Source organism: Tetrao urogallus (assembly GCF_951394365.1).
Source record: "Tetrao urogallus genome assembly, chromosome: 3".
In the NCBI taxonomy this organism is placed as follows: domain Eukaryota; kingdom Metazoa; phylum Chordata; class Aves; order Galliformes; family Phasianidae; genus Tetrao; species Tetrao urogallus.
Genome location: NC_136815.1, coordinates 11,122,966 through 11,145,849, shown reverse-complemented (window position 1 = coordinate 11,145,849; position 22,884 = coordinate 11,122,966). Strand labels below are relative to the sequence as shown.

At 44.0% G+C, this 22,884-nt stretch overlaps 1 protein-coding gene across 1 annotated transcript in view; it reads right to left on the bottom strand.

Moving 5' to 3' along the window:
- TMEM65 (transmembrane protein 65) overlaps positions 1-22,493 on the bottom strand; it is a gene marked incomplete at both ends in the record, with an annotated part of 28,763 nt that extends 6,270 nt beyond the window's left edge. The window contains 4 exons of the mRNA XM_079533344.1: positions 13-80; positions 1,739-1,783; positions 19,225-19,464; positions 22,157-22,493. Coding sequence (XP_079389470.1) covers positions 13-80; positions 1,739-1,783; positions 19,225-19,464; positions 22,157-22,493 — 690 coding nt within the window. The remainder of the gene's footprint in view (positions 1-12; positions 81-1,738; positions 1,784-19,224; positions 19,465-22,156) is intronic.
- Positions 22,494-22,884: the final 391 nt, after the last annotated feature.

Here is a 22,884-nt window from a genome sequence, read left to right as displayed (position 1 = left end):
TAATGAACTTACCGCAGCAATCATAATTGCGTTATCCAAAAATCCAAACCCTACAAAAGGTAATGCATTGTGGAAGAACACTAAAAAATAAGTAACAAAGAGATCATATTTATAATGGGTTCACCAGTACACACACACACACAACTGAAATGTGAATTTAATATCACCATTAAGAGAAACAAAGGCAACACAGCAAGAATCACTACCTCTATTTGTGTCTGGCTTTTATTTCTGGCAAGCTTGGCAACTCAAGTCGTATTAATGGCTTGTGAAGAACCATGTGAAGTAACTTATTCTTTCTAAATTCCTGTACAGTTTTGGATGAAAGCCACATATGTCTGTTAGTAGGTAAAGAAATAAACTGATACTGAACAAGCTTTGATATTACTTACAATCCTTCCAATTCATTCTGCAGTATCAATAAAGATTGCCAAGAGGTCTCACCAGACTACTTACATAGTCTGAATAATTTCTAACCAGCACAGTATCACTGTACCATTCCTTTTTGTTCTACTCCATTTTTTTTCTCTCAACTTTTAATTTACATGCTCTCTGAGAAGAGGGGTACGAATTTGCAGAGCACTGCCTGCAGGTGCTAGCATACTAAATATAGCATGGAGGACAGACTACTTGACTAGAAACACAGCTTAGAAAATCAATTTTTTTTCACTCTTTTTTTTTTTAATTCAAAATGCAGCTATTTAGTTTTTCCCCTATTTCAGATAGGATTAATAATCACATTTTATAAACTTTCAGAGATGCAAACATATGCAGGAAGAAAGAAGAGTATATGAACTTCACAAGCTGCTGAGAAGAAACCAGCAGGGCTCTCTTCTAGGTTTACTTCTAAAAAACACCACGAATCCATTACCGCAAAAACTGATGTCACACAAGACATTTCATGCTCAGGTATTTGAACACGTATGGTCTTCTCTAACAACCTTTCAATAATATATATACCTTCTTGAATGTACACATAAAAGACTAAGGCATGGAATGTATTAACTTTTCTTTTTAAATAGCAGGACAAAAAAACCCAAAAAGCTAACAGCAAAAAAAGCACACAAATAGATGCCAAAGGCTTTCAAAATGTGTGTGCATTGCTGTACCATGGATCACATTTGCAGGGAAGTTGACAGAATTTTAGAATCCATGGAGTGTACAAAACCCCACTGATCAAGGGGAAAAAAAAATATATAAGCATAAATACCTAAAAGTAGAAAATATTTGACTACGTGCATTTACTCTCTGACAGAGTCTGAAGTCATAAAAATAAAATGACTTGGAAGAGAAATCAGAAATTGAAGAAACATGATTTTATAAAGAAGTCCAAGTCTACTTCCAATTTCTGTATAATTTTGCCCCAGCATCTCAGTTTATTGAACATCTTTGCAACTCACAGCGAGTCAATAGTTTTAAGCTTAAAAAGAAAACAAAAATCTTCAAGGTTCTACAGAACCAATGCAGGTTGGCTTAGACCAACAGCATTTGCTTCTGGCTTTGAACAGTGCTCTTTTGTTTGGGCTTTCTGTCCTACTTTTGTTAAATAGCACGGAATTCTCTCACCAGATGAGGTGCTATGAAATAAAGCACTGTAGGTGCTTGCTTTGGTTTTCTCCTACTCTGCAGTAGTATTGGGGATGAGGACAGACCAATGGCTCATAGGAGAGAGACAAAGCAACTCGATCACAAAGACCGCACAGTACTGAACCACATTCAGCAAACACTCTTATTTTACCATGTCTCAGTTGTCCTGGAGATGGTGGTGCAACCTCCAACTTCTCTAGAGAAGTCAAAATGAAATGAGAAAGTTAGCTAGTTCATCACATACTCAGTTTAATATATTATAAAGCATTTATCAATTTGGTAGCAGACAGTAGCTCTGTTACAAAGTAGCTCTGTTACAATTTGCTTCATTATTTTTATAATAAGTACTATGATATTAAAAGCCAAAAATTTACTCAACTGATATTGCAAGATTAAACTATCATTTGTAAGTGATTATGCCAAGTAACAGCACACATTACAGAACAGCCCATTACCAGAAGCCATCTTTATTGCAGAATTCAACAAGAAAATTAGAAAAAAACACTAAAGTTAGTTAAAAAAAATCCAAAAAGAACTATATTTTAGTATTTGTTTTGAACTCCAAGCATGCAGCAGAGAAGATTCTTTCCTCCAGTCTGCAAAAAGAAAACGTTACCGTTTCTGTTCTGAGAGCGGGCATCATTTAACAGCTAGTATGAGAAAACAAAAAAAAAACACTACAACATTTGAGACCACTGATTTTGGTAGTAACAAATCCACTTTGGTCACTCATGCTATGAACATTTGAGGTACCATGGACTTAAACCACAAAGAGCTTAGAAGAACATCATTCCTGAAGCTGCCTGAGGATGCTAACACTGCGCAGCTGAAGTGATGCACAGAACGTGGCACCCACAGCTCTCTGCTGGGGACAAGAGAGAGAAAACAAGCAACCTTCCAGCTTCCCCCTGCCCCATGTGTAGATTTTAAGTACACGCCTCCTCTTTTAAAGGAGGAAAAAAAATACGCTTCAACAACTTCCAGCATAATGGACCCTGAGCTTCTGGCAAGCTGCCTTTCATTAGTAACTTCTTCAGGGAAAGGTTAAAAAAAAAAAAAAAAGCAAAATGCAAGAGGAGCCTACATCACTATCCCAAGTATTTAAATTGTACTCCAAACAGTGCTCCAAACAGGCTGTTTGGACAAATTGTTTGGACATCACCATCAAACCAGTGCTGCACAGATCACAGTGAGCATCCCTGCACCCATGTGGGCTGCTGCACACAAAGCTATTGTAAAGGAGAAAACAATATGTGCACTTAAATTAATGTCAGGTAAAAATAAATCAGTTAGACCATAACAGTATTCCGCCAACCAGGAGACTGATTTCCAAATGAATCCAATTCCTTTAAAGTTTTAAAGCTACAAAAGTTCTCAAGCTTAAAAAAAACAACCATGGAATCATAAACATTGGAAAAGACCTTTAAAGGTCAACTGATCCAACCATCCACCTATCACCAATATTGCACACTAACTGCTACATATACTTATGTACTACTTATACTTTCCTTAAACAGCTCCAGGGATGGTGACTCCCCCACCACCCTGGGCAACCTGTGCCAATCCCTCACCATTCTTTCTGAAAATAAATTTCTCCTTATGTCCCACCTGAACCTCCCCTGTCACAACCTGAGACCATTCTCCCTCATCCTATTGCTGTTACCTGGCAGCAGAGGCAGACCCCCACCTCACCACAGCCTCCTTTCATGCAGCTGTAGAAAGCAATAAGGTCTCCCCTGAGCCTCCTCTTCTATGACTGAACAACGCCAGTTCTCTCAGCTGCTCCCCAAAAAACTTGTGCTCCAGACCCTTCACAGCTTTGCTGCCATTCTCTGGACAAACTTGAGGGTCTCAATGTTTTTCCTGTTGCGAGAAGCCCAAAACCGAACACAGTACTTGAGGTGCAGCCTGATCAGAGCCAAATACAAAGGGACAATCACCTCCCTGCTTCTGCTTCCCTTCTGCTTTCCTGGCTGCACTATATTTCTCATATAAGCCAGGATCCCATTGGTCTACTTGGCCACCTGGGCACACTGCTGGCTCACGTTCAGCCAGCTGCCAGCTAACATGCCCAAATCCTTTTCCTCTGCGCAGCTTTCCAGTCACTCTGCCCCAAGCCTGTAGTGCTGCCTGGGGTTGTTATGACCAAAGTGCAGGACCCAGCACTTGGTCTTGTTGAACTTCATCTCACTAGCCTCAGCCCAACTATTCAGCCTGTTCAGATCTCTCAATAGGGCCTTCTGACTGGTAGGCAATTCAACATTTCCTCCCAAGCTGGTGTCATCTGCATACTTACTGTTGGTGCACCCAATTCCCTCATCCAAATCACTGATAAAGATTTTAAACAGGACAGGCCCCAGCACTGACCCCTGTGGAACACCACTTGTGACCAGTCGCCAGCTGGATTTAACTCGAAACACCATCACTCCCTGGGCCCGGTCCTCCTGCCAGTTCTTTACCCAGCAAAGAGCGTAGCAGTCCAAAACATGGGCAGCAAGCTTCTCCAGGAGAATACTATGGGAAACAAAGGCTTTGCTGAAGTCTATGCAGACTACATCAACAGCCTCTCCCTCATCCACCAAGCAAGTCACCTGGTCCAGCAGGACCTGCCTTTCATTAACTACACACAAGCTGCTGAAGAGCTGCTTCCATCTGCCTAAAATGCACATATCCAAGCCCCACAGACACAGCCACTTGCATTTAGCAGACAAGAGAGAGAAGCACAACCTGCATACTAGGAAACTCACAGAAGTTTTCTTTCCCCCTAGAAAACACCATGGAATTCATATCGCTGAAGCTCAGGGTGGAGACAGGCCCAAGGAGCAGCCTGTGGGTACAAGCAGGAAGCCCTGAAAGAACATGCTCAGCTCAAATCTCAGCTGTTGTTAGGAGGATGAGACAAGGGATGGGACCTGTTTTTCCAACACAAATTTCTGCACCTGGGTAGAACCGGCCTCAATCCATCCATGCAGGGTAGACAGGCACTTACAGGAGCATGGAATGAGTGTTCTGTACACATCACTGCTGTCATTTCAGAAGCTTTTCTCAGAGAACAGAAAAATGGTTCTTACAGCATTTGGTAAAGTCAGAGCTGCTATGAACACGGGAGATTTACTGAAGGTCACTGCTTTCCAGAGCTCCTGAACTCTCAGGGCAGACAGGAAAGCAAAGCCATGGTCCTCATATTTCCATTAAAGCTTCCCTCTTTTTATCTTTCTGGATGCTGGATAAGGATAAAATCCCTAAGTGCTGAATCCAAGCACAGGAGATCATAGGCTGCTGCCCTTTCTGCTCCCATGGGAAGCCATAACAATGACCAGCATGGTTCCTGGCCCCAAATCCATCCCACCAAGTACTGTCTGTCCTGAGGCACCCTCCAGACACAGAGATCCTGTGATAAAAATCTGTAGCAGCACACAGACTCCTAGCAAACACTCCTTTTAGTTCTCAAGACATGACCTCTTTTGTAGCATGCCTAAATTTTAATACGTGGTGTATGGGAACTACTGAATCACGGCCTGAACCTCTGACTGATCACCTGAGGCGAGCAATGAGTCAGCCCTGGGAGCACGGGTGAGGGCAATTCACCTGGGCTGCTGGAAGGGGTGGAGCCTGGCTGCACCTCTCCTAGACCCATTTAAGAGCTGACTGCCAGTGGGGAAGGATCTCTTCTGGAGATCCCTCCTTTGGAGTTTTACAGTGAGCCCAGAACAAAGGTAAGCACTTCATTTATTCTCTTTTGTATAACAACCTGCTTAGTCCAACTCTCTTGTTTATTTCATAATTATAACATCTGTATATTCATTGATTATACATGTGATTATGATGGCCAGTTAGTTATAAGCACCAAGTAAAATATTTTATAGAATACCCAGAGTTTGAATGGACCCATAATGATCATCAAGTCCAACTCCTGGCACCACACAGGACTACCTAAAACTTACACAGTATGTCTGAGAGAATTGTACAGAAACTTCTTGAGCCCTAGCAGCTCAGGGCCGTGCCCACCACCCCCCGGTGCAGACCCTGTCCTTGACCCCACCTGCCCCTCCCCTGCACAGCTCCGATCCCTCCGGCCCTGTTGCTGTCACACAGAGCAGAGCTCAGCGCTGCCCTCTGCTCCCTATGAGGAGCTGCAGCTGCCTGCAGGCCTCCCTTCAGCTCCTCTGCTCTGGGGTGAGCAACCCATGGACCTCAGCTTCTCCTCCCATGTCCCCCCGCTCAACCCCTCTAGATCCTTCACCATCCTTGTTGTCACAAATTACCCTATCAATTTGTTGGGGTATTGGTACAGAAGATGAAAAATTATTCGGTTATCAAGAAGAACAGAGTTCTCAAATGTTAGTCTTGTGGGCTTAACTACCACTGATATTGTCTGAGCTTGATAGCACATGGCATTCTACATAATTACACTCTCTTTGGTGTAGTCAGAATGCTATTAAGCAGCCAAACACAGTGCATTATTTATTTCAGAAACTTATTACCAAAAGGAGGAGCTGAGGACATTTGTTTGGCAGGAGAAAAAAAAAAAAAATCATCTGTAAACCCATGAATAATGGAAGTTTTAACGTTCACATTAACTACAAGTGACACAAGTCGTCTCCTTCAGAACATAAACAGGGACTATCTTTGGATGCTCTGAGGAGGGAAGCGGGGTGACAATACTTCAGGGAAGGAGCAGAGCAGAGCTGAGCCAGCACAGGCTGGAGGGAAATGGGGAGGGGTTGAATACAGGTGAAAATCTCTTCATCTGTTTCTGTAGGATTCCTGATAAATACTTCTTTAGGGAAGGAGGCACCCAGGGAGTTCTTGCATAGGTAACATCTTCCTGCTGTAAGATTATTATTCGTCATTGACAAAAGCCTCAATCTCATTACAGGGGGGAACCTTTTTTCAGTCTGTTAAAAGTGTTGGAATAGTTTTATGAATTATCAATTTTTTTAAGATCTGGAGTACAAGGAAACCTGCAGGCCGAAAGGCTTGTATTATGTTCCATTCAAACTGCAGCTAGCACTGCTATAAAGTTTTACAGCTAAATCTGTTAGCCACCCAAGGGCAGGAAACAAGCAGCAGCACAGCAGGCACTGTGGCTTGGGCTGCTCTATGAAGGAATGTACTACAGCTGAGCATTGTTAAATCTAAGACAAATATAAGAAGTGCTTCATAGTTCAAACAGTGACCCGCTTTCTAAGATGAGTGAAGATGGTATGAGAGAGGAACATGAAAAATACTAATCACTGAGAGCTATAACAATCTCACCACAAGGCATTCCTCATCTGAAAGCTAGGGTGTGTTTTATTGCACAGAGGAAGAACTGAGGCAGCAGTTCTCTCCAAACTGTCTGGGCAACCTCACAAATCATTCCCACATACAGCCTGAGGACAGCAAAAGGTCACTTGCAATCAGAAACCAAACAATTTTTGTGCCTACTAAAAGGAGGCATTCCTTTACAGGTGGCATTCATAAGAGAATGCAGACAGTTCTGGATAAGAGCATGGAAATGAAAGGTGAGGCACTGCTTTGCCCGGAATCAGTCAACGTTTACTTTTGAGGATTGCAAGACAGCTCCATGAATGAACTCCTCAGTCACACATCCTTCCCCCTCTATTCCTTCTCAGTCTTCCCCAATGGAAAACAAAAAACAAAAACCTCAGTAAATACAGCAGAACAAAGCTGAAATAATATTTTCATTGATTGTCAACTGGATGCCTATAATATTCCGATGGGAAACAACAATCCAAAAGTTGACAGCAAAGGAAAAAAGAGTCTCCATCATTTGTTGTAACTCATAAATGGTTTCCTGTTACTACAGCAATTAAGGCTTGAAAGGATGCTGACTCCTGCAGTGCTAAATATACACTCTGCTGTTAGCCAGCTCAGTCACATGCACACTACAGAGTTTAGCAAAGCACTAATAAGAGATGAACAGAGGACATGAACTCTTTTCCTCTACTACTTGCAAAAAGGTAACTGTGTGTATGCTTGTTTGGACATATGGCACTGTGGGCATTAAAGACTAATTTGCACTCTGCCTAACACTGCAGAAAATCACACAGGAATCATGTTTATCTCCCTCCCTGAAAACCTGGAAGCAGAAGAGATGATCACATTTATTTGAAACCGCTGCTCTATCTATCAGACCGTGTGCTGAACGGAGCCTGCAGTGCTGCAATCAGCAGAACTGACACATTTAGCTACAGAAACACACATTAGTGCTCATCAGACACAGGACAGTACAGATTTAAATACCACATAACTTCATTTTAGCTTGAACTCCAGTGCTTACTGGATGTTCATCACCAAATGAACTCCAGTGCTTACCGGATGTGCATCACCAAACAGTGAGAGAATGCAATTCATGCATCCTTTTAGCCTTCCCAAGCATGCAATGCACCGTACCATTCTAAAGATGTTTAACAAAACACAGATCTAAGGTGGAAATCCTGTCGCTACATCTAAGAGAGCGCATAAAATGGCAATAAGTACCCAGAAACACAAACCACCACCTTCATCACTGAGATGTTTATTCTTGACCTTAACAGCATCTCACCAATTCAAGTTCAGTCTTTCATTTCCACTCAAGTAGGTTCGTACCAAAATATGCTTTGCTTTATTTTCTCTTCTCTTTATTTTCTATATATTCTCAAACCACAGTTGCAAAATATGTGAAATAAGATGCTTGCCTCAAGACAGCTGTGGGGTGACCTCACTGTAGTCTTTCAGTACCTAAAGGAAGCCTATGAACAGGAGGGGAATCAACTCTCTGAAAGGATAGATAACTGCAGGACAAGGGGAAATGATTTTAAGTTGACAGAGGGAAGATTTAGGTTGGATGTCAGGGGGAAGTTCTTTCCAGAGAGAGTGGTGAGGTGCTGGAACAGGCTGCCCAGAGAGGTTGTGGATGCCCCATTCCTGGAGGTGTTCAAGGCCAAACTGGATGGGGCCCTAGGCAGCTGGTCTGGTATTGAATGTGGAGGTTGGTGGCCCTGCATGTGGCAGGGGGGTTGGAGATTCATGATCATTGAGGTCTCTTCCAACCCTGCCCATTCTGTCATTCTGTTTGTACAGAAGTGCCAGAAATGTGGGAAGTATCTCTGCTGGAGGGTAAATATGAACAGTAACATGGTATAATGATCTGTGCACAACAGAATTACATTATATATTACTTAACAAAGAATGGTAAAAACATAAGGACGTACAAGAATGCTGCCAAGAAACAAGCTTTTGTAGCAAATCTCAACTGCAGTGAGCATCCACAATTCTCTGCCACAAAAAGACAAATTCTTTTGCAGAAACATAATACCCATCATATCCCAAATGGAGGTTGGGTTTTTTTCTCCTCAACCTGTCTCAAATCTCAGGGACTTCAATGAGTTCCCTGGGGCTAATGGAGGGACATTTCTCAGTGGTACAGCAAATTCTTCCCCTGGCATTATTAACACTTTCACCAGTAACAGTAGAAAAAGACTGGATAAATACTTTAACATTAGAGTGGAATTTAACTAATTCACATCTACCCTTCTAACTATGAGGTGATGTTTTGGTTTCTCTGCCAGCTTTGGTTTTCTATTGTGCCTCTCTGGTTTCAGGTTAAGCGTCCATCCATTACTTCACAGTTCTCAGCTGAGCAAAGAAGCAGCTCAATAACAGCATAGAACCAGAAAAAAGATCACAACATCTATGCATTATCACTGTGTCAGATTCAGTTTTAAGATATCCTTCATAGCAGTTTCACTTAAGAGGATAAGCGAAACTGTTCTGTGGGACACCACAAAAGATCTGTTAACAGCAGTTATCACAGCCCTACACACAGCCGAAAAGACTCAATCTAGTGCAGGGCTTTCGTCACCTTGTAATAGAGGAGCGTGAGGCATCACTGATGTGACTCCCGAGCAGTGAGTGCTCATGAAATACCCATGAAGGTATAGGCACAACTATGAGAGATCCTTTATTTAATGATGCTCCCCAAGTTCCCGGTCTTAAAACAAGATCTGAGAAGTTGAGATGAGTTCACTCCTTCCTACCCCTCCCAGGCAGGCAAGTGATTGCGAGCAGCCTGCAGTGTACCAGGGGACCAGGGCAGCTCTCCTCTGCCCCAGCATCACCACAGCATCCCAGAGACAGGGAGCTCATGCCCCATGCCAGCAGCAGCAGATGAGGTCCATGTTACCACTCACTTTTTTTCCCAAGGCATCAGGTGTTGTTACTGTTATTCTCAGGCAAAGAGTGTTGGCTTTTGCCTTCTGCAATACACAGGGGTCTTGAAACGAGAAAAAGCTCTTTAGTTGATATTCAGAGAGACACAGAGCAAAGCTCACCGCTGGAACAAATTCAAGGCTGGCAACAGCAGTGCTTCCACAGTACTTGGTACCCGCAGCATCAGCATCTGTACTCCTGCAGACAGCAACACCCAACCAACAGCCCTCACCATATGCAGGCAGTTGCAGCAGAGCAGGACACGAGCTGTGAGTCAGGGGGGATGATTTTTCCCTCTTTTAAGATAATGCTATCATTATATTTACAGAAAATTGAAGAAACTGCTATTATCACATATCACCAAGCATCAGCCTGCTGGTAAACCTCATTCCCTGCCGGAGGACAACCTCTGAAATAAATTTAAATGCATACAGAGTTTCTTGCTTTTAATCTATCTCAGAACTAAAGCAGCTACCCAGAACAAGAGAGGGAGAGCAAACAGAAAAACAGAATGGCATTCATTCAATTACAGAATCACAGCAAGTAAACACACTGCTGCTGATTTCTCACTGCATTGTGGCAGTAAAGAAGCAGAATTATGAGCTCCCCAGAAGTCCTTAAGAAACCTTTGATAGCTATCAGAAACCTCTGAAACCTATCAGCAAAAAAAGCACTGAAAGAAACTGCTGACAACATAAGCTCCAGCCATAAATCACTCTCAGGTAACTGCTACCTCTCTACATTAAGCATTCAGTACATACAAAACACAGTAGCAATTAACCTATTCTTAACCTACTGCTAAAGGCAGCCCTGTGCATTCAGCACGTAGGTGCCTCCTTCCTGTGTCCCTGACTGTATGTGGTCCAAAACCAAGCTGCAGCATCAGCTGTCTTTGGCAAACAGCTGCAATACTGAGCATTGTTCCATGTGAAAACAGACAAAATAAGTTTACATAGAATCCCAAAACGTTTTCTCTTGGCTTTTATTAGATAAGGGTACAGAGTATCTGCTGGACTGTTATACAGTCCCCTGATTCTGTAATTTCTTCAGTATGTGATTTTTAAGTCCTACCAAAAATTTTTTTTACTCTATTCATGAAAGCAATCTGACATTACTGAGATTGTTGGTTATATAAAGAAAGTCATAAATAAGGAAAGAGAACAACAAAGCAAGAGCAAAATAGTTTATAAGAACAGCACTCACTAACTTAACTATTTCAAGCAATTGCCTTTGGAAAAAAATAAGAGGCAAATGTTTCTCCCGGGCAGTGTTTCTGCAGACTTCAATAACCATCAGCCTTCGCCCCAGAGGATTAACCAGCCCAATTCCAAGTGCACCTATGCAGCTCCCAGCAGCAGAGCTAACTTAGCCCAAGTGACACCATTGCGAGGCACAGCTGTGCACACATTCTCCCTCTAAAGCTGCTCTGGGACTTGTGCTTCACAACGTACCACCAATCTGATCCATTTATCTAATCCCAATGCAGTGTTTCACTTTCCCTTGAAACTAGCTGATGACAATTTGATTTTGCTATATATTTCAACTTTGACTGCTTTTTTTTTTAACCTTTCTTTCATAACAATTTCAACTGCAATAAAGCAGTAAACTCCTGTAAGAGCCGAAGTTGCATCCTCCACCTGCCGATCTGCCTGATAATTATTAATTATGATATAAATCCATAGCTGAATCTTCAAGGATTTCTGCATGCCTATTTTCCACATGTGAGGAAATAAGCAATCTATTTAACAGTTTTCCTCCTGGCAGTAGAAAGTAGCCTCTACTACGGCAATAGCGAATTGCCCGTATCACTGACCTACCAGTAATGCCAGCGCTTGCTGGAGAGCTGGATCACATTCATGCTCCTCCTATCTGTTTCATGCCATACGATGAGGCATGAGTGCCTCTGGCACCATTCCCTCTCCTTGTTCTCATGTGCTGTTCCAATTCAGCAGTGTCACACAGCCTCTCCTCCAGCAGGGAAGAAGGGGAAGGGTTGGGAGGAGCAACCCTGAAGAGACAGCTCCCTGTCTATATACAAGAGGTCAGAGGAATATAAAGTCAACAGTGCTTCTCCAATGTCATTACAAGTACTTGATAAGACTAAAAACCAACTGTTTTCTCACCAGTTCAAGTCTCCTTAATGTGTTGTCAGTGACACAGAGCTGCTGGAAGGATGAGAGGAACTCCATCCCGAGGCAAGAAGTCCTCATGGCACTTCCCAGGAGAAAATAAGATGGATGCTGAGGTCCATTCATATTGCTGCTGCAAGGGATGATTTGGTTATTTTTCCCCTTATGTTCCTAAGTCTCTTCCTGATCAGAGGACTTGCCCTTCACCTAGTACTTGTCCTCAGCCACCAACACATCCAGACCTAGAGAAAATGACTGTTGCCAGCATGGAATTCAACCACAATGGGACCACTGATTAAAAAAAAAAAATAATAAAAAAAATAAAAATACTGGGTTTAATCTTTTATTCTTGAACAGAAGTTTGTTTCACATTTTCACATCAAGCTCTACTTGAGCTCTATAAAAAAGAAAAATCATCCTATTGTCAGGATTTAATGAAGTAATAATTTGCAATGCGAAACTTGAAGCTCATGGTATGTAAAGAAGCAGCTGGTAAAGCCATCAGTTAGTTTCACACACATTTCTCTCCAGTCTTCCATGAAATTCAACTAAGGCAGTAAAATAATTTCTACCTATTCTGTTTGCCATTAAAAATGGCATAATATACTAATGGAGACTGATGACTTGCACTCTGAACACGAAGTTATACTGGCCAGCATTAAGGAAGGGATGGATCACTGCATACAGCCAAAAGCTACAGAGAACAAACGATTTAAAGTTATTTTCACAGTAAAAGTAACTCAAAATCAATGCTATTTACAAAGTAAAACCACAGCAGGGTGAAATGGAGCATTATCTGTTGGTTCCCAGTAAGTATTTGGACGTGAAGAAAATACAGAGCTGTGCAGCAATAGAACTTTGCACTCACAACACACCAAGAAGCAGACAGATCTCTGTGGCACAGATGAGAATCACCCACCATTTCCTGCATCCCCTCCCAACCAAGCCCCAAGGCCCCTCAGAAGGTCTGGGATGACTCGCCGGTGTCCAGCTGCCTGGTCCCGGACCATCTCTGAGAAGTGACCTTCAGGGACCAACGTCTGGGCCCCTGCTGACACCCACGGTGCTGCTTCCTCTCAGCTGGTCTCTCTGTTGAAGCCTCTCAAATTTTTTTTTATGTTTTAGAAATAAAAAAAGATTTCCTAAGATTGTGTCCTTCCCCCAGGTCAAGCAGGAGCCTTCAACCGTGACTGCAGCCACATGAAGAGGCAGGACTTAACTCTGGAAATGCCTCATACCTGGCACAGATACAGAAAAGTCTTTTCCAAAGCAAAGCACAACCGCTCAGCAAATTACAGTATGGGCACCAACACCCTTAAAAGCTACTGAGTATTTAGCAAGTAGGTTGAGCAAAGCTTTTGTCCCTGGGCACAAGCAGTAAGAGAAAACAAAAGAAGCCACCTGCTCCTACTGACTGTTTTAAGGCGGAAGGTGAGTTGCTACCAACTGTGCTTCATCCCCTAACAGGTAACACTGGGGTCTTCCAATGCTTCTGCTTACCCTTTTTAAGAGATAACCTGCAGGTTGAAAAAGTGGCGTGCTGGGATCTGCCAAAAGCTAAAGCACAGTCACAGAACCACAGAAACACCACGGTTGGAAAAGGCCTACAAGATCATTTGTAATGATCAAATGAAAAAACAACCACCAAACAAGGCATAGTATGTGTAAGACAGACTGTGTATCAGGATGCATTATGGCTGCAGGGGTGAATTATTAATTATTAATTATTAATTAACATACAAATATTTAAGAATGCAAAGTAAGTGAACCCTCCCCCTCCCCCCCCAAAAATATGCCAGTGATTTCATATCCCACATTTTTGAATCAAATATGGGCTCTACTGGATTAAGAACGTATGTTGTCAGCATCACCTTAAAAAACTCACTGTGTTTGAGGAAGCAATAGCCTGCTTGAGGCACAGGTTAGTCACATCCCCAGAATTCCAAAAGGCAAGCTCATGTTAACAGAGGTTATCCTACACAGCAGGAAAATGACAATAAAAACATTTGTTTTCCAGTGTCTGAAACAGCGCCATGACGATTTAAGGAGGAAGAAAGGAAAGGAACAGGGGGTGACACAAGACAACTCACACGTTTCTCCCAGCTTGAACTGTTCCTTTAGCAGCAAAAAATAAACTGCATTAAGGAGATCCGCAGCAGCTTTACTAATTACCATCTGCATGATATACTTATCTCAGCTTTCCCATTTACTTTATCTTTTTATAAAATAAGAGCTTTTAGTTGCATGGCTAACCTTTAAACAATTCCTTTAGGAAATGGAGGTGATGCTCTTCTAATATACACTATACACCAAATCAGTACCCCTGTGTCCACAGGATATACACAGAAAGATAACCCATCACTGAAGGGTTCAAGCTATTTAGCAAGCAAAAGTTGTGTTTTAAGTGATCTTTCCAAAAGAGAGCTAAGTTAAAACAGCCCTCACACCAGACAGGATAGCTGCTAGGAAAGCCTGTCTCCCAATAGCCACGAAATGTACTGGTTTATACAAGACATATGCAGTCAAAAAACAATGGCTCAAGGCTTGAGTGGTTTTTTTTTGACCATCTAAATAAATGAACACTTGTGCATTAAAATCATTTTGCACACATCACATGCTTAAACACATGCAATATCTGGAAAATAAAGTTTTCTTTCGGGCAACCTTCTCAGATTTCACCTTCCCAAAGCATTAATTACAGCAAATGGAAAAAGTGGTCAATTGAATATTGTATTCTCTAGCAATGGCATTATTCCTACATTCTGTTTGGGCCACAAGTCAATGCATGGCACTTTCAAAAAGTGTAAGGTTGGTAACACAGAGCTTCTGCAAGTGAACAGAGCCATTCAAATCTGAAATCTTCAGTCTGTTACAATGCAGAAATTAAGGAGACCTGCCCAGACTACCCAGGAATTACTGAGCTCATGAGATTTTCCACAAGACCAGGACATGACACATTTCTTCAATCCCATTAAGAGTAACTCCCAAAAGAACTGTGGGAATCACACAGTTCTGAGACCAAAGTCATTATAATCATATTATAAAGACTGAAGTCCCAAATTTCTATTAATATAAATAAGCAAAAACGGAGCACTTATTTCTTGTAGCAATACATGCCAACTGCATCAAAACAGGCAAGCAGAAAGCCTGTCAAACAAGCAGCTTGCTGGCTGTATGCAATGCCACACCTTAGCAACACACTTGTAGTTGTTAGCTTTTTACTGTACCAGAAGTACTGCTCATCTCTGGTGACACTACTTCCTTTGCTCGCTTCTCAAGTGGTACCAGTGGCTTAGGGTATCTGGATGCTAAAAGTTTTCAAAAGCAAGATGGCAGTAAGTCACTACTTAAAATCTTCCAATCAGTCCCAGTGTATCTGCCAGCAGGAGGGAACCTGCATAAACAAGGAGAGCAAGTTTCTCTAGATCTTATACACATTGCACTTGCTGGCTTTCCTCTGCAAAAGCACGTGGCTGTGTTTCTGCACTCAGACACTGAGCTTTAACATAGGAGAAGAAAGTCATTAAGTTTATTCTAAGTTAAAGTTTCATGAAACATTTGCTACAGGCTGACAACTTCCATAAGATACTATGTGGTTACTGAGATGACAACATAATAAAAAATTTATACTCTCCTAAGCTAATTCAGTTTACAGGTTTTCTGCCAGTTAAAAAAAAAAAAAAAAAAAAAAAGGAAGTCCAATAAATCATAAGCTTTCAAATGTAATAAAGCTTACAGAAATGTCAGATTGACAAATGCCACACAACAGTGCTGAAATGAAGAATGGAAATAAGAAATTTTCTAATGCCCTGGAGTACATCTTAGAGACGAGATCTCATTCATGCATTTGCTGCTTTGGAGTTTTGGGGTGTGTTGTTTTTTTTTTTTTTTGTTTGTTTGTTTGTTTTTTCAATGTAACTGCAATTACACTCTTGAAAAGTTTCTTGGGAAAGGCAGCACACCTTCTGATTAGATTTTAGCTGTATGAAATCCCTCAGCTGAGGTAACCCGCACAGCAGAAATCTTCCCAAGCACTTTGTCTTTTCTGGTACTGGACAACCATATTCTTGAGAGCGGACATAAAAAGAATCTGAAGAAAATTTAGCTGCATTTCATAAGAATCCAATGTGAGGATAAAAGGAACTGGAACTTCCTGTCATTTCTTCAACACCAGCTTCTCCTCCCCAGCCAGGCGCTGGGGAGCTCATTGAGCTCCTCACAGAGCCCAGCACAGCGCCCCCTGGGCTGAGCTCCATCCCAGCTCCCAGGCAGAGCAGCAGGCAGAGCTCTGCCCTTCCACACTCAGGCTGGGAAAGCCAGCACGGATTTATACATTGAACACTGTAGATATAGCAGCACATGACAGCTAAGGGGCTGACTGCAGCTTATTATTTCTCCCTTCTCCTCAGCAAGTCTCAAGAAAAACAGTGTCAGAACAATCACAGAAACGATCAACCCAGAACTGCCTCACTGCTCTCTTTTCTGCTAGAAAAACGGCATCATTTTCAAGCAAACAGATTTAATACTAGCAGTAATTGACATCTGAGCTGATGAGTTTTTTATAATGGTTTGTGACAGGTAACAAAATATTTAGCGTTACGTAGATGACCAACATATGAAAACAGAACAATTCCATCTGCAGACATCAAAGAAAACAATAAGCACTCCTCCTCCCGTACTCTGCCTTCATCAAAAGGCTCAATGGTTTGAGAGGGGGAAAAAAAAAGAATTTCAGAAGCAAAAAAGAGAAGTAATATCTGTTTCCATCCGAACCACGTTATTGTTTTCATCACAGAGTATTTTAGACTCAGCAGTGAGACCAGTGATTGCTGTGGTGTAGCTGCGATGGACCACAAGCATAAAGGCACTGTGCACAGGCAAGCTGTAAGAGTTGCTCATTTTATCAGCTTGCTGGAGCACTTCAAATTGCACGCTTACCAGCAGGTCTGCCAGAGGACCTTTTTTTAGAATTGTAATCAAACGCCAAAGCTAAAAACCCATTTCTTGACCTAGGTCACTGCAGGTAGATATCCATCTTCACATGCAGCTCAGCTCACCCACATCCATGAGGCTGTAGAGGAGAGAACTGCCCCCCTCAGGTGCCACTGTGCCTGCCAGTCAGTGTGCATTAGCAAGGCTGGTCCCCTCCACACATCCGTCAGTCCTCCCAAGAAACTTCACTGTCCATTGGAAAAACAAAAAAAGAAATCACTCTTCAGACAAGAGAAGTAAAGCCAGAAAGCTCCAATCATGCTTTGTTGTATTAACATAGGTTAAGCTGTACCAAAATGAGTCACTAAGATCTGGGTGGTTCCTGAAATCAAAAGGCAGATAACCGGTTTATTGTTAATAGCATGGTGTGCCTGCCTCGCACAAAAAAAGGAATTATTTTCATAATAGATCACATTTGATGCATCTAAGGAATTTTGGTTAAATATCCGTCTGATGAATTTGCAGCCTTTCAAATTCACTTCCCTGCAGGAGTTGTGGAATAGTGGCACCTGGGCTCTAATAACAGATTATAAAGCAGAGATGCTTCTTCTGATACCACAGTGAGATTTTGCCCAACACTAACTGTAAGTCTGCAATACCCTCATAAAGATCTTGCCACAGCTGTCAAACCAATTGCAGACACAGTGCACTGCCCTTCACTCACAGTGCTACGTTTTTTTACAAAGCCATGACACACTAACTTGGAATTATGAACATTTTTCAATCAGAATGTACCAGTTTGGTCAGATTATTTGCTAAACAGTGTATGGCATGACATGCCGGTGCCCTCATACAGAATCTAGCTAGAGACTGGATTCTCCAAACCTGTCAAGTAAGCCAGCAAAATCCAGCTGACAAGGACACATACACCACTACCAAGTTTTTGCATGTTTTCCAGTTAAGGCAGCATTGGCAAGAAAACAAATCCAAGCTTATTACATTTCATAAGATTCTTTACTAAGTTAACATTTCACATAATGAACGTAGCTCGGTGCTCTGAAGGAACTGCACATAGTTGTTACAGGATTTTTCCCATCTCTGAAGCAAGGATGAAGAAATAACACATTCACTTATCACAATGTGAGATTTCTGAGAGTCCCTGTGTAGACACACTGTGTTAGTATTATTAATGGAGAAGTGTAACATTCTGGATTGAGAACGTTTTAAGCCAGCACAGATGAGAACAGCACCCTCAGCACGTCTGCTGTATGGTTATTTCTTACCTAAGCTTCAGAAACCTCCTTCCTGCTGGTTACCAAGTTTGCTGCACTGCTTTAAAGCACTTTCATGAATCACTTTCTAATATACGACTGACACTAAAGGCAGAAAACCTGAGCATAAACCCAATTCCTTCCTCCAACCCCCCTCCATCTGTAACAGAAAACTGATACAGAAGTCAGAACCATTAAATCACTCCTGACATTGCCAATACCATCTCTATATTTTCATTTCCCCCATATAAAAAAGGAGCAAGGAGTACTTCACTGTGCCACCAACAAAACAAAGCCTCAACCATGGAGCACCACCTCCACAGACAGGGAAGCAGCACTATTACAGTTAGGAGAAATTGGGCAATTTGCTACTTTAGTGTTTCTGTAACTATGAAAAACACAAAATATTTAGATTCAAATCCATATGCATCATCTCCATCTGCTGCAGCCGACATGCTTACAAGGACAAATGCTTCAAAACCCTGCCTGGGAAAATATGAGACCCTATTCACCTTTCTAACTAAAGAAAAAGAAGACTTCAACGATAACGGAAAACTACGCCTTGCACTTTTCTGCAGAAAGAGCAACTTGGTGATGTTCTGACTACATTTTCAGGCAGTTAGCAAGGTAGAGATTACAGTCTCAATTAAAACGCTTCTCAGAATCCCTTTTAAAAGCAATTCTATCTACATACAGTTTCATATCCTTCCCCCAGCTACTCCTGTGCAAAAGCCTCCTGTTATTTTAACCAGGCTTCCAAGTGAGCACAGCTTCACAGCCATCCTTCACTGCAAGCTCACAGATCAATTCGGGCCTCTGACCGAAGCATTGCTACAGATAGAATCATTTCAGTACTTGTTAATAACAACAAGCTTCAGCTGCTGTCAGCTACACTTTAAACCCACTGCCCGTGCTCAGCACCTGAAAGCAATAAGCATCCAGATGGAAGTTTCCAGGTAAGATGGGGACAGTGTGGTGGCAGGAACAGTTCTAAGCCACGCTGCCACAAACCTCTCCCCACCGACAGTTATGTGACTACAGGGCAAACAGATGCATTAAGTACCAAAGCATTCGAGACCCAGCTGACTTAAAGACTACAGCTCACCTACCTGAGGACCATCCTTCAGCGCAGCAGTGAGGGCAGCGGCAGGGTTTCCCCGCAGCCTCTGCCATCAGCGGAGGCCACAGATAGTGTGTCCTGTCATATTTCGTGCTAGGGCAATTAGATGGTGGAACTGCTTCCTTCGGGTGGTAGGCCTGCGAATGGGCTGAGGAACAGGCCCCACTGGATTCTTGATTTGCCCGGGTCTCCCCATATTGCTGACAGCTTGCCCGAGCTGCTATGGGGTCTGTTAGGGCACAGAAGAGGTAGTGAAGGAAGAAGGTCAAAACTTAACTCAATAAAGACCACATTAAGAAGGGTATGGACTAAGACCTCACTTTCCATATAGATGTAAAAAAGATCACAGGCACATAACAAGCTCAAGTGCACAGAGCAGCAAAACTGCATGTGCATTTCATGATTGAGAAAAGACAGATTTTCCAGACTGAAAAAGGACAGAGAAACTTCCTTAGATAGGAATGCAAACATGGAGGCTGCATTTGGACCACACCTTATTGGAAATCAACACAAGCGTAAAACTAGCAAGCTGATCTAAAGCAACCACTCTCCCGCATGCTGCCACCGAATGAAAAGACTGAGCAGAAACAGATCGACCAGATCACCTTATCTACATTGAACTAGTTGATTGTAAAAATCAGAAGTGATTACAGTTGATTGGAGCTGGAGAAAGTATTTGGAAAGTGGGGGCACAACCCCCCCATGTGCTACTCTCAACCACAACCTGCATACACAGTTAAAACATTCCTGTGGTCGTCATACTAATATCAGGCAACAGCAAGCATTCAAAGTGTTATCATAATTAAGCATATGAAGTACAGAACATCATCATCCAGCCCAGGAATTGTATTGTTTTCTTCCCAGTGCAGCCCAAAATCCATTTTGTCTGCTTCTATCATTGCCTGGTGCAGTGAGAATGTATGTACATCTGATAATTGGCAAACTGATGCCCTTCCTCACATCAAGTCTGAATTCTGTCAATACCAACCCTCTGACATTAGCTCCCTTCCCTCCTTAGCTCAGGACAACTCCAACACATGCATCCAGAAGGGAACCCCGTGCTCTGTGTGTACCTCTGAAGAATGCAGAGCCCCTGTTTTATCTGCATTAAATGATTCCCGTGCTGTTTCCTCTCCCTTTAATGTGATTATAGTTCTCTAGAATCTCAGGGAACATACAGGAGATACACATTATGGTATTAAGACTTTCCTTCCCTTTATTTTTATTAAAAAGACTTCCTAGAAGCTCTTGTTTATTATTTTTTGTTGTTGTTGACCACATTTAGAAAAAAATCACTTCCCAGACAGAAAGGGTGACAGCTGATATCATGATGTAGTCAGGTCAAAGAAATAATAAATGAATAAATAATGAAAGAGCTGAATAAAGGAAAAAGCTATTTTCAAACAAATCAAGTTACCAGCTGAGCAGATCAAAAAACCTGATTCTGTGGACTGCAGTCTGATGGCATTACTACACCTGGAGCAACCTGTGGGACCACAAAGCACAGAACTGAGCTTTTGTTAAATAACTCTCTCTAGTGAGATAAACGTCACCACTTCTGGTACAAGTGAACTGCAGTTCTCACTATGAAATAAATCTGCAGTTTACTAATAAGGTTGTACCTAGTTATGTCTTTAAACTAATGCTTTTGTAACAGTATTCCAAATCCTAAGCGATCAGACCCCCACAATACTGTACAGAAACAGTTTTTCACACTGCAGTTAGCAGCAATCAAGCAACAAGGTATTTAATAGGGGTATGCGCTGAGTTATCTCTGTATAGACCTTGAGACACCACACTGAAACACATGCAATATCCACAGTGTGATCCTGCAGTGATATAGAAGCATGGCAAGCAGCCCGCTTTCACCTGAACGCTAAGTGCCAAGAGAGAAACCAGCACAAAAACCTCTGGGAAGAACCCTTATAAATGCTGAAAAGGACCTTTAGAGTGTTAGTTGTTAGTACTCAAAAGTTAGGGACAACATACAGCTTAAAGCACTCTTCCTACTAGGCTGGAAAAAAAACACAGCCGATTTACACTCCACAGAACTCCTAAAAGGAACTGCTTTGGTGACCTGCTCTGGCTCCTGTGTTTACATGCAAGTGTAATGCAAACAGAGCTGAAATGTTCTGCTTCTTCATGAAGGCAGCACTCTATAGCTGACCCCTGAGCTGCTTTCTGCCCACTGTGAGGCTTCCTTAAGGCACAGAACAGCGAGGAGCAACAGAAATGCCCTTTCCAAGGGCACGCTATGTAAAAGTCACATAGAGGCCTAGATCAGAGCACAGGGCTCTGGGGTGCCTGCTGTCACCTCAGCTGTAAGGCACCTAAGGCACCCTGCCATTACAGCTGAGCATCCGACCCAGAAGTCCTGAGGCTGTAATTAACGTGATTTGGCTTGGTCAAGTTTTTGATTTGTTAAAGTGAAAGCGTCAAGTTGGAAAGAAGGGTTGGATCAAAATACACAATAAGAATACATCAGCGTGAATTACTGAATTGGCCTTGTATAGCACTGCACTCCAAGACCTCCCTCGGCGCTCACAGCTGCGCGAGAAGGAGCCGCTCCCAGGCAGAGCAGCGCTGTTCATGAATGAGCTTCTGGAGTACAGCACAGATCCTCAGCGCTCTGAACCCAGTTGAGCGCCGCACGAGCAGCGGGAGGATTTCAGAGCAGACGCACATCGCTTCTCCCGTTCTGAAAAATGGCCACCCACGGCTTTCGGAAACTCCCGGTGAGCAGCCGAGCACGCGGAGCGCTCCGCCGGGGGAGAAGTTGCGGAGGCAGCGGCGCCCGCGGCGCGGCCCGGCCCGGCTCTCCCATCCGCCGGGGCGAGGCTGCTCCCCGCCCGCCCTCAGCGCGGCCCCGAGGGCGGCAGGCGCGCAGGGCCCGGCCCCGCTCCGAGTCGGGCTCCGCTCACCTTGCGCGATGGCGATGGACTCGAAACGGTGCAGCTCCCGCAGCAGGCAGCTCCGCTCGGTGGAGTGCAGGCTGTAGATGAAGTCGCGGGCCCCCTGCGCCGTGTTCAGCGCCTCCATCGGCTCCTTCTTGGGGTGCGTGCCCAGCGCCCGCCCGGGCGGCGCTCCCCGAGCCGGCAGCAGCCCGTCGGCGCCGCCCCGCAGCGAGCCCAGGCGGCGGCGGCAGCAGCAGCGCGGCGGGCCCCGCAACGAGCCCAGGCGGGAAGAGGAGGAGGAGGGTGCGGCGGGGCCCCCCGGCCGCCCCAGCAGCAGCGCTGCCCGGCCGAGCCACGCCGACATGGGGCAGGGGAAGGCGCGGCGCTCGGGCCGCCGCAAACGCCCGCCGCGGACTCAGGGGCTGGGGGACGGACGCGCCGCTCGGGGCCGGGGAAGCGCCCCAGTCACCGCCCCGCGGCCGCTCCCGCCAGCGGCGGCGGCGCCGCTCCCCGCCCCGCCTCGCCCCGCCCAGCGCTCCGCGACGCCTCGGCCGCCCGTGAACCCGCGGCGTCCGCCGGAGCGCGGCTCTGAGGGCGGGCGCCCGCGGGGCGGCCTCGCGCACGCGCAGGGCAGTGCCGGGCAGCGGCGCGGCCTCCGTCGCCCCCTCAGGGCCGGCGGGCGTTCGGCCGCCCCTCCGGGCTGGGGTGGGTGCGCCGAGGGTGGCCGCTGGTCTGTGAGGAGAAGCCGCCCTGCC